This window comes from Hetaerina americana, unplaced genomic scaffold (genome assembly GCF_022747635.1).
Source record: "Hetaerina americana unplaced genomic scaffold, ioHetAmer1.1.p SCAF_3, whole genome shotgun sequence".
In the NCBI taxonomy this organism is placed as follows: Eukaryota; Metazoa; Arthropoda; class Insecta; order Odonata; family Calopterygidae; genus Hetaerina; species Hetaerina americana.
The window spans coordinates 7,501,852-7,513,936 of NW_027286874.1; the positions used below are offsets into that span (position 1 = coordinate 7,501,852).

The 12,085-nt window shown below is 35.0% G+C and overlaps 1 protein-coding gene across 1 annotated transcript in view; it reads left to right on the forward strand.

Annotated features, from left to right (window-relative positions):
- LOC139690745 (glycine dehydrogenase (decarboxylating), mitochondrial) overlaps window positions 1-12,085 on the forward strand; it is a 33,416-nt gene that overhangs the window by 11,448 nt on the left and 9,883 nt on the right. The window contains exons 3-9 of the mRNA XM_071588274.1: window positions 1,291-1,426; window positions 1,763-1,927; window positions 3,487-3,724; window positions 3,811-4,007; window positions 6,143-6,345; window positions 8,248-8,387; window positions 10,321-10,407. Of these exons, the coding sequence (XP_071444375.1) occupies window positions 1,291-1,426; window positions 1,763-1,927; window positions 3,487-3,724; window positions 3,811-4,007; window positions 6,143-6,345; window positions 8,248-8,387; window positions 10,321-10,407 (1,166 nt within the window). The remainder of the gene's footprint in view (window positions 1-1,290; window positions 1,427-1,762; window positions 1,928-3,486; window positions 3,725-3,810; window positions 4,008-6,142; window positions 6,346-8,247; window positions 8,388-10,320; window positions 10,408-12,085) is intronic.

The window sequence follows — 12,085 nt, forward strand, 5'->3', positions numbered from 1 at the left end:
GTGGTTGTGGTATGTGAATGTGTGTCTGTTCACAAACAGCAGCGATTCACAGAAGTTTATATCTCAATTGAATGCTTAAATAGCTGCTGTTCATATTTTCTGTTAATTATACCACACATTGGGTTTAATGTAAAATATTTTTAAGGATCAGTATCTGAAGAAGGAAAAAATTTGTTCAATGTAATGGTATATGTTCTTCTCATTACATTAAATGTTTTTGTAAGAATGATTCAATTTTTTATATACTTTTCTGTTTAAAAATTACTAAATTTAGTTTTTGAATGGCATTTAGGTCATCATAATTCTTCCACCCTTTCCTGGCCTCGGAAGCTAAAAGGGGCACCTGAAAAATATAGATTATTATGGCGGCCATTACTTCTCTCTAGTTTTTAAATGCTCTCATGAATATCAGATATATTGCATGCTAGGCATTTTATTTGATTTACCATTTAAAACTACCAGGAAAAGGAGGAGGTAGGTCATAATTGGAAAAAGAGAAGTGGGGAGGAAGAAGGAATTTAGTGATTATCAAGGAACTTTTCTTGATCTTAAACTCAATCTGACACTTCTTTCTTGATAGAGATTTCAAATAACTATTGTCATTTTTTACTAAAATGATTTCTTTCTAAAACTCTTCATTTCTTTCCCAATTTCGTTTTCTTTCCTTAGTTTTCAATCTCACATTCTTCATGCAATACATGTACCTTGTATGTTTTAGAGGGTTGAGCCTAAATGTACCTCTTTCTCTTTTCAACCTCAAACAATGTTACTTTATTTCTCTCTTTTTCCTCTTCATCTACAACATATTTCTGATATACTAATGAACCAATCTTAAGTGAAAGCCATACTATTTAATACTGTATAATCAACAACTACATGCCCCTGACAGCAGATAAACAGCAAAAAATAATTTTGTATTGAGGCTGAGCTTTTAGCAATCTGCAGTATTTATATTTTCAGCTGTACTAGTAATTCATTATTTAATGTAGCACAATCACTCAATAGCTAAATATTTTTGCTTTTAGTTGATATGTTGCAGGCTAATAAATAATACTAATGCTTAGCCTTTACCTTCTTTCTTCCTCTAACTGTTAAATAGATATTAATACCTTGTCACTCTAAATTTTCTAAAATAAACTTAATACTCACATTACCTTGAAAATTATTAAGAGTATTTTGAATACTTGAATGATAAGCATGTCAGTTTTGTGTTGTAAATTAGAAAATACAGATGAGATTTATGTTTGAATACTGTTGATTTAATTAATCAATATAATTGTTACCTTTCAGTTGAATCAGGTCTTCTCAAGAGAATAAGAGCTATTGGGAAGGAGAATAAAATATGGCGCAGCTATATTGGAATGGGATATTATAATTGCCATGTGCCGCATTCCATAATGAGGAACATGTTTGAGAATCCAGGATGGTAATGTTAAATATGATTAATTATACTGATAATGATGTTCTAGCATACTAATGCAAGGGAGAATAACTGGAGAAAGTAATTTTCTTTTTTTCTGATGATTATGCAAAGCAAAATTTCTGCAATGTAAGGAGACCATGTAGCTTTCTATTGTTTGGAATCTTTCAATCAATTGAAATTTAAAAAATGTAGCATAAATTGCTGCTTGAATTGCTGCATTTTTTATTAAAGCTTAATTCATAAATGTTCTGTTGTGTGCATAAATAATGCTCATTTCCTCATTTTTATTTCCAATCAGAGGTTTTCAATAGTTTATTTTATTCTACCCATTATTTTTAGGACCACTCAGTATACTCCATACCAACCTGAAGTGGCTCAAGGAAGGCTGGAAGGTTTACTGAATTTCCAGACAATGGTTTCTGATCTCACTGGTATGGAAGTCGCCAATGCTTCTCTATTGGATGAAGGAACTGCAGCAGCAGAGGCTATGAGCCTTTGTTACAGGTAACTTTTTCCCAATCACTTGAGGCTGGCTGGCAAATGAATAAATTGATCTAAACCACGGCTACATTTTATTCAGCTCATGGATAATGTAGCGATGCTTAGGCTTAATATTGATTCATTTGTGGTTAAATTGACAACTGTAAATGTACTGACAAGGTATATATAATTCAACCTATATATGTAGCAAATATAAGCTGTTTATAATTTAAGATAGAAGAAAGCTAATTAAATAATAGCATTCTGGGGATGTCAATGATAACTAAATATTGATATTTGAATGCTTAGCTAGAACTCTACATTTCCACCATCAAAACTTTATTTTACCCATAAGTATCATGAAGGGCAGTATACCTCCCAGTCTAATGAAACCATTTGGGGCCAGCCTTAAATTATATTAGGCCATTTTCAGCTTTCCTCCAAATGTAAGGATAGGCTGGATATGAATCCCTTAATTATATAATTATTGGTACTACCATTGCCGATTTGAAATGGGACCTTTTTTTGAAGAGAGTGCATTTAGATAAAATGGAAGCATTTTTGTCTACTATAACCTATCGATCATTTCAATTCCATATTTTTACTCAAAAGAAGTAACAACTGAAAATGAAGTTTGTTTTTTTTTAAATTTAGAGGTACAAGAAAACATACCATGAAATGAAACAAACATTTCAAAAATCTTTTAACAGGTTAAACAATAGCTTAAATATTTCTGAAGCAATAGTTCCAATAATGAGAATTTTCACTGCACTCTTTGGTGAGCAAGGATAATTGAATTTCTTCATAAATAATCCAATTATAAACATTTGGTAATATTCCTACTGGACTGCCCTCATTGAAATGGCCACACCCTGCCGTAAAACTATTATTAAAATGGAGATTAGTCCCTTTAAATAGGCTATACTTGAACCCCAAACACCCTCCATAAGAAAACTAATGGAAAAGCACCACTCTCCACTCTCCATAGAGACTTCAGTAATTTAAGGACAGTTCCATACAGGTCATGTGTTTTATGTAGTTATATGTGAATGTATGAGGTATTTTTATGGTAAGAATGAATATAGCTTGATATGACCTCAACTATCACAGCACCTATAGTCATGAACTCATCATTTTAACATGCTTTTTCTCATATTTGTAAGGCAAAAGGTGGGTGTGAGGAGTTTTAACTATGGGCCCTAGGCATAACTTCCTCACCCAAAGCTGTTCACCTGTTTTTTAAACAAAACGCTGTAAGATTTTTTGATCACTCTCATTTGTATGAGAGCAAATATAATTTATTTCTCTTATAGTCAGTTATACATTAAAAGACTCACTTCAGACATACTGAAAGTCAGTTATTGAACTTGGCCCAGTAATGAAAAATAAAAACTCAATAAATCCATGAAAACCCAATGCAAAAACTTGAATTAATCGATAAAATATTAAAAATTCATGGGAGCAAAGTTATTTGAACAAGATGAAATTTTTCAAACTGTTTCTGCTCCATGACAATAGTTAAGTAATATGGTCATTTAAATAATCTCCAAATGTTCATAAACATGCCTATTAATTAATTCTAGGCATAACAAGAGAAGAAGGATTGTACTCTCTACAAAGCTACATCCACAAACAATTAGTATTGTACAAACAAGAGCTGAAGCCCAAGGCCTTGATGTTGTAATGACAGATATTGTTAATGATAATGTTGATGCAATCTTAGAGAACAGGGATGTGTCAGGCATCCTTTTCCAGTATCCTGATACAGATGGATCTCTGAGAGACTACTCAGAACTGTCTGCAAAGGCTCATGAAAATGGGGTGGGTATCAAGTTGTAGATTGCTTTAAGGTCCTATGGCTACACATGTTTTTAACATCAAAACGTTGTTCCATTTTATGCATCAAGACTCTAGTAGTTTGTGCCACTGATCTATTGGCACTTACTATTATTCGTCCTCCAAGTGAATTTGATGTGGATATTGCTGTGGGGTCTACACAAAGATTTGGAGTTCCTTTGGGATATGGAGGCCCACATGCTGGTTTTTTTGCATGCCATCAGTCTCTTGTGAGACTTATGCCAGGCAGAATGATTGGAGTCACCAGGTATGATTTGAATGAATCTAACGCTAGGTGTTTAAGAATTGGGACAACCTGCATTTAGGTACGGTTTTATCTGGATTTCAATGTCTGAATTTAATGATGCACAAATTATATAATTTTGGCGATATAATTCATTATATTTCAGATTTCATCATATTTGTGGTCTTTTTCACCAAAATAACTTGAATTCCAGAATGATATACCATTCTTCTTAAAATATTTATGCCATCGGTATACTTAGGAAGAACCTGGAATGTCATTTGGGATTCAAAAGATTTTGAATTTGAAAATTTCACAGCTTTCAGAATAGTTTAAATAGAGTGCATTTATCTCATTTTTAGTGCAAATGTTGCATTCCGATCCCCCATCACTATCAAATGTTTCCCTGCAGGAACACGTGCAAATTATGTCCTTTAACTGATCGTATTTCCTATTGAATTCTTCTTCCTTATGATTGCTTGGTGTCTTGGTGACTTGGCTTGGTGTTTACCTGATCAATGACTAACTCCATCTCACTTTGCATAGACATAAAATATCTATATTTCCTCTTTCTATCTCTCACTTTATATTCTATAATTTACCTGTCCTCAACATTGTCCTAACATTCCTCGTTCCTATTCTAACTAATTCGGTTTTCTTCTGCATCTTCTTTTCTGCTGCTGTCGGTTTTACTTTACAAGGCTGTTGTGTAATAACGTCCATGGAAGGCTCGCCTCTCCCGCTTTGGGGCATGAAACGGATGATTGGGCCAAGTCTCATAGTGGCCAGGACTCATTTTCTCAATACTGTCCATCATTAAAATCATGGGATTAATAATTGAGGTGGTGAAACATTTTCTTCCTCAATAGTGTTTTTAATGTGACACCATCACTCAATGGCTGCCCCATTAGGGTCAGATGCCTTTTCAATCGCCTCACTAAGGAAGAGACTCTGCACGGACTACCTTTCATCTGGCTCCTAGCCTTTGAACTATCTGCCATGGGTTTCCCTACCAGGAGCAAATATCATTGATCCTTCCAGCACAGCTCTAGCAGTCATCAGAATTCTCAAGCCCTTCCACCACATCAAGATAAGAGTCCATGAGAAGGCCATTAATAAATATGTAAATAAATAACATGAGCTCTTTCTAGCTAGACCTCACCTAATCAGTCTATAGTGCTGCCGTTAGTGTTTCAATCTTTATGCACTGTTTATCTGCAAAATAAGTAAGTGTCCTCATCAAATTAGGAGCACTTATTTATGAGAAAAACAAAATTTGCACAATTTTCCACAGATTTCAACAAATATAAGATGGTCTTGCACCTGAAGAAGGTTTGATGAACTGAAAAACATTGTGCATGACAAATAAATATGTGGACAAGTGCAAATTTTGTTTTTCTCATAATGACAAACTTCCACTACATCTCGCCTAAATCTGTTGAATATATTAAGAACATATTTAGTTGAGGATTTTTATCATTCAATTATTTTAGCAATATCAGAACTTATCAATAATGACAAGTCTCGTGAAAGAGCCAAGACTTAAGAGATTAATCACCATCAATGACTATGTCTCTGTTAAAATATATCCACTCATTTTCATTTTTTCTTCATATTATTAGGTTCCTTTTCACCAGATTAGTGATATTGCTGCCATCGGAGCAGAACTTATTTGGGGAAATCCTCGCTAATTCAACTATAGTCATGAAAGACTTACTTTAAAAACTGCCATGTGTAGAAAATTGTATGATGGAAACTAAATAATTGAGTACCTCATCTTTCTCATTTACACCTGGAGTGTAAATGAGAAAGATGAACTCAGGAAGTAAGAATAGAGTAGGAACCCTATTAAATGGGAAGTACATGTCCCAGGAAATGGCATTCCAAGATCACTAAGTACAGAGCTATAGAAAACCAATCTTTAGATTCCCTTCAATGATGAGGACGATAAATGAGCATAAAGCTTAAAGCTTAACTAAATCAACTTAGACAAATATATTACTTCATTGTGGAATTTACCACATACTTGTTTAATGTGAGTAGGCATATGTCTTTTGTATAATTATTTGTTTCAACTAAGTTTTCATCACCCCTTGATAGTAAGCACCTCTTTTTATTCACTGTCATTAGTTATTTGAGCATGAACTTTTTTTTTAAAGAGATTCAAGCGGACATGATGCTTATCGCCTGGCTTTGCAAACTCGAGAGCAACATATAAGGCGAGATAAGGCTACCAGCAACATTTGCACTGCTCAAGCACTTTTGGCAAATATGGCGGCAATGTATGCTGTTTATCATGGACCTAAAGGCTTGAAGAGGATCGCCTCAAGAATACACAATCAAGCACTTGTATTGGCCACAGGTTAGAAAGATATCGTCTATGGACATTATCTTTTAATATCTATATATACTTATATGTGTGTGTATGTGTGTGTATGTGTGTGCACATATGTATATGTGGAACTCCATTAAAATTCTTGATCAGTAGAATTTTGGTAGTAACTACATGCTTTGAAGTAATAAGCAGTACACATATATCTTTACAATTAAACTCATGCCAGATGGAATGTCTTTATCTCTATGCTTAAAACTATCAAAATGGTTGCTGCAAGAATAATTTCTCTGTTCTCGCTAACTTAGAAAATCAGGAAAATCAAGGGTTAGGTCCTAAATACCATTCAAAATGCTGGAAATTTATACAGATTTGTTGTGTAACCAAAGAAAGTTCCCTGTGAGTCACGTAAAATTTAATTAGCTCATGCTTATATTTACTGTTGGATGAAACATTTTAGAACCTGTGAGCAATATAATATTTGAGTCATTTTCAAGTAGATATGTGCACATAGCTAGTTTTCTTTTTATGATCTTATTAAATTGACTCACTTTTCTTCTTAACTTGAATAATAGTATTTGCCTGAAAATTAGGCATGTGATCTATTGAATTCAAGTGTTTCTGCAGGTTTTCTAAATTCTCTGGCCTAACAATAATGGTTTTATTCAAACTGGTACCCAACTGTTGTGTCACCCACTTAGCACTGAGATTTTACCTGCCAACAGATGTCATTTCCCTTTGTTACCCTTGAATGAGGGTACCCAATACTCAGGCTACCATTTAATGTTCAAGGAATGAATAAAGTCACGGCAAAGGTGCAGATAGGGTGTATATTTGTGTATCTCCACTAACATGATAAAGAAAAGATAGCAAAAATTTTCCACTATATACGTTTAATAGTGTGACTAGGAAGGTGTGGGCATGTGTGACACACATCTGTTCCTTCTTATTGTTTTGTTATCCCCCCACCCATCCCCAATATGTGTACTAGTGTAAGGAATTCATTCCGTCCCCGCTCGTCCTCGGGACCTTAATCCCCTGGCCCTTACCAAGCATACCCCCCCTCTTCCCTGCCACCATTAAGTGATTGAATATGGCTGCTAATTACCCAAGTGGTCTTCAGAGACTTTTTGAGAATTGTTTTTAAAACTTTAAACTTTGTATTTCATAATCCAATGCCAACCTTTCTCTTCTCCCCTCCCTCTTTTCCAGCAACTTCCACCACCTCCCCCCCTGGCTTCCTGAGACCATCCCTACTGCCCATATGTCATTGGCAATTCACCCATGTGGACCCCTGAGACATTGTGTGCTCTTTCTTCAACATGTTTCAAACTTTATATTCTGCATCCTATTGGTTAGTTGACCAAACTTCCTCTCCTCCGTCCCTCTTTTCCTTCCCTTCCCGGGATGCAAAAATGTATATAAGATGGCAATTGTATTCATTTTTTACCTGAAGATGATGTAATACATCAAATCCCAGTTGTACTATCAAACTTATCTGGTGGAAAATTGTTACTATATTTTCTTTATTATGTTCGCATTCCACCCCATCAAACCTGAAACCACCCAATTTTTTCTACTTAAATGAGCCACTAGTTGAGCTAAATATCAAACCCACGCCCATGAAGCCATTCATCAAGCCATTTTCACTGAAGGTATTCAATGAATTAGGTCTGTACCCTAGTGGTTGCAGAATTTAAAGTTTCCCCACTGTTTTAATTGAAAAAAATGCCTAGGGCAGAAAGGCATCTATAGATAGTCTTCAACATGCTGTCTCATTATTTCTAGTTTTCTTTCATCCTATCAAGTTTGACTGGGATTTGTTTAGTGCTATTTCTAATACAAATGAACTCACTTGACTTTGGCCCTAGAGTTTCCCATCACTGCTACATATCATGCCAATTAATAAGTTTCTGATTTTTATCCATCCAGGAATAAAAGAAGCTGGGAATGATGTGAAAGAAGAACATTTCTTTGACACATTGTGTGTTGTCCCTGCCATGCAACAAAGTGAAATTCAACTAAGGGCACGTCAAAAAGAAATTAATCTACGATATTACACTGATGAGAGGGTTAGTTATCAAATGATTCATATTACAAACTTTTTAAACTGTTTTCTATGCTTCCTTTGCCATAAATATGCTGTTCCCCAAGGTTTCAGAATGTTTAATTATCTTCTTGAATTGGGGGGTGAAAGGAGAGGGGAAAGCAGAGGTATGCTCCCTTGTGATGCTGAAATGACACCTCATACCCTCTTAAATGGGAAACAAAGAAGGGAAAGAGGGATAGGGTCTGTCCTACAGGGTATCAAGTCCTCCCTTTGGGTTTTGCTGGGATGAGAGAGAACTATTATAGGAAAGGGCTTGCATGACATTATTGTAGAATATTATAGGATATTTCTGATTGAAGAATCTTAGTAACCATCATTATCTATACAATCACATACACTGTAGATGTAATGTGCTCTCATGGGCAATGCAAAGCATATACCTACGCTGGAGAGCTATGCAGTTTGTAGTAACTTTAGAAAATTTTAAAATAACTCTGGTGATTGCTTGTGAATGAATTAAATTCATCAAAATGTGAGTGGATCATAGGGAAAGTAAATTAGCATTTCTCATAAATTTGAAAAATTTGCATGCATAAAATATGATGTGGTTACTGCATGAAAAGTTTTATGCACAATTTTCATGCATTTTACTGTTGTATTTGGCCTTTACTTTCAAAGAACTACTCGGAGTTATGGCAAAGAAATATAGGTATGCAGGCAGAGGAACTATGGCCAAAATCATGGATTTTAACATTTATGGAATACAGATCATAGAGGTTATTTTAAACATGGCTCAAAGATGGGGAGATAAGTACCTATTTAATATTTAAACATCAATTGTGCAAACAAGACAAACTTAAGTTTCTAATAATGTGACAGAGATGCAAGATAACATTAACTCATGTCTTAAACTTTTCAATATTGATTCTAATGTTAGAGAAAAAAAACAAACAGCTAGAAGCTTCATTACATACCACTAGCGCCGAGACCCTGCTCATGGGTTACAGTCATGATATCTGTCAAAAAAATAATTCACATCATCATTTCATTCTTTCAGAAGTGAAACTGTGAAGGTATATTATATTTGAATTCCATCCCTTAAAAAAATAAACTTACCAGTTTATTTATATTTTTCTTGACCAATAATATAATTACACCCAAAAATAAAGCCACATTAGCTTGATTAGTGATCTCATTATTGCGCTGCAATTAGTTGTCTGACTCTTGGTATTTGTGTAAACCAGGGCCATCAATTGAGGACTGTTCAAGGTATATATAATGATGAGTTAGATGGGAACAGTCAAGTGGCTGAGTACTATTACAGGCACCTAAAAGGTCCAATCAAGTGTGTGGCCAAAAGCTGATTCAATGATTGGACACACACACAAGTATTCGACAATATAAATACTTTCTTCATGGCAATCAAAGTTGTTGATGACAACACTGATTATGCTACGATGAACCATGAGGATTAAAGGTCAAGGGCCATTTTCAAGATAATGAATAGATGGTACAGGTATTCCTATTCTCAAGCACTTCTTTCAACCACTATTCCAATTATTTTAACCATAATGACAACAATAACTATGCAAAAGTATTGCTTAAAGACATTCATGAGCTTGATCTTCAGCAGAAAGTCATTTGACATTTTGAATAAATATTGATAAATTAAATATTAAGTATATTACTAGCAAAAATAAATATCTTCAAGTGCTTGTTGGGGACATGATTGATGAAAATGTTAATTCTTTTTTGAGACACCATAATGAAACTGATATTGTAATATAGTCTTGAGAGTGCTTCTTTCATATAGAAGAAAACTAAATAGATGTATTGAAAATCACTTCCTAATGGTGAGATGGAGTTATTTCCAAATAGAATCTATTGTACTAGTTATGATATTAGTGAAAACTGACTATACTGTATGCAAAATAAAGTAAAAAAATATCTTCCAGGTTGGCATATCGCTTGATGAGACAGTCACTACAAAGGACATTGATGATTTACTGTGGGTATTTGGATACATTGGAAAAACTGAGCAGGTAAATGAACAGAATAGGAATGACCATGATTCTTTGTAAATGTTTCCCCCCTTTCTTTAATAAAGACTGTGGGAACTTAAATTAATTCATCTCTAACGGTTGCATTTTAATGGATGGATTTGCAACATCAGTTTTTAAGGAAAAATTGGGATTGCTGAATTTGGTCCACCTCTACCATTTCAGTCTATATTTTGTTTATCCCTAATACTTTTTTCACCTAAGTTATATCTTTCCTCAAAGTTCCACTCCTCCTTGTACAGTTTCCTGCCCCTCATTATAAGTCCATGTCACTTTAGTCTCCTCTTTTGATTTTTATCTGATTATTCTCCTACTTTTTGTACCTTTAATGTGCTTGCCTTTCCCTATTCACATTGCCCTTAGTATTCAAAACCTCTCCTAAAACAGACCCACTTCCAATCTACAAGAATTTCCCCTCCAATACTCCTCAGATCTATCAATATTTCTTTTATCTGCCATTACAGATGTTTTTGAATACGTATATGTTATAGTGTATTGTTATAGTATAGTATTATAAGGTTTGTGATAACATGTTCCCACTTATTATATCATTACTCATTATGCCCATATATTTTATATTGAGAAAATATATTTATATTGAGAAAATGTGTGTAAAAATAAAATTATGTGTTCTAAGAAAATGTCACAATTTATCTGTCTGCATGAAGATCTACATTATTGTTTTTAACAATTGTGATATTTTATTATTAGTTTTATATTATTATATTCTCCTCCTCATGGACTACAACCATTATTAGGTGGTAGGACTTATGCAATCATTTGACCTCTCGAGTTGTGCTGGTGGGAGCAATGATATTTGCTCCTGGTACGATCACCCATGCCAAATAAGTTGAAGGGTAGGAACCAGACAAAAGGTAGTCAGTGCAGCTTCTGTGCCTTATTGAGGTACGTACAAGGTGTGATCAAAAAAAGAGAGGACTGATTTTATAACTTGTTTATTTCAATGGATACTGCTTAATCGAACTTGTAGCCCTCAAAAAACATGCCTTGGCTGATGGCATACCTTTGCCATTTTTTCTTCCAGCTCTCGAACCCTGCATAGTAAGCCGCCTTAGGGATCCTCTTCAGGTCCGCCGTACAATTAGTTTTAATGTCTGCAAAGGAGCTGAATCAGCACCCTTTGAAGGTTGATTTTAACTTTGGAAACAAAAAAGTCTGATGGAGCCATGTCAGGAGAGTAGGGCAGTGAAAAACTGTCATGATCAGCGCCGTGAGAGCCGGCACGTTATCTGTCCCGCGTTATCTATCAAAATGTCCGTCAAAATTGTCTGACAGGATCCAAAACTAATGTTCACTTCCTCGGCTATCTCCCTAACAGTTAAATGTTGATTTGCCTGCACCTAATCGTTCACTGATTTGACATGGTTGGGGTCTGTGGAAGTAGAAGGCCACCCCGTTCGTGAATCTTCATCTGTCGAGGTTCTGTCTGATTTAAAATGACTGTACCGCTCAAAACACTGGCTTTGACTTATAACTTCATTAACAAAGGCTTGCTGAATCATTCCAAATGTCTCCGTAGCACTTTTGCCAAGTTTGGAACAAAATTTCACGTGCACATGCTGTTCCTCTAGCTCCTTCATTGCTGCCGTTGCACGCGGCGACGAAAAGGTTAGACGCTGCTGCTGCGTAACAACTAGAC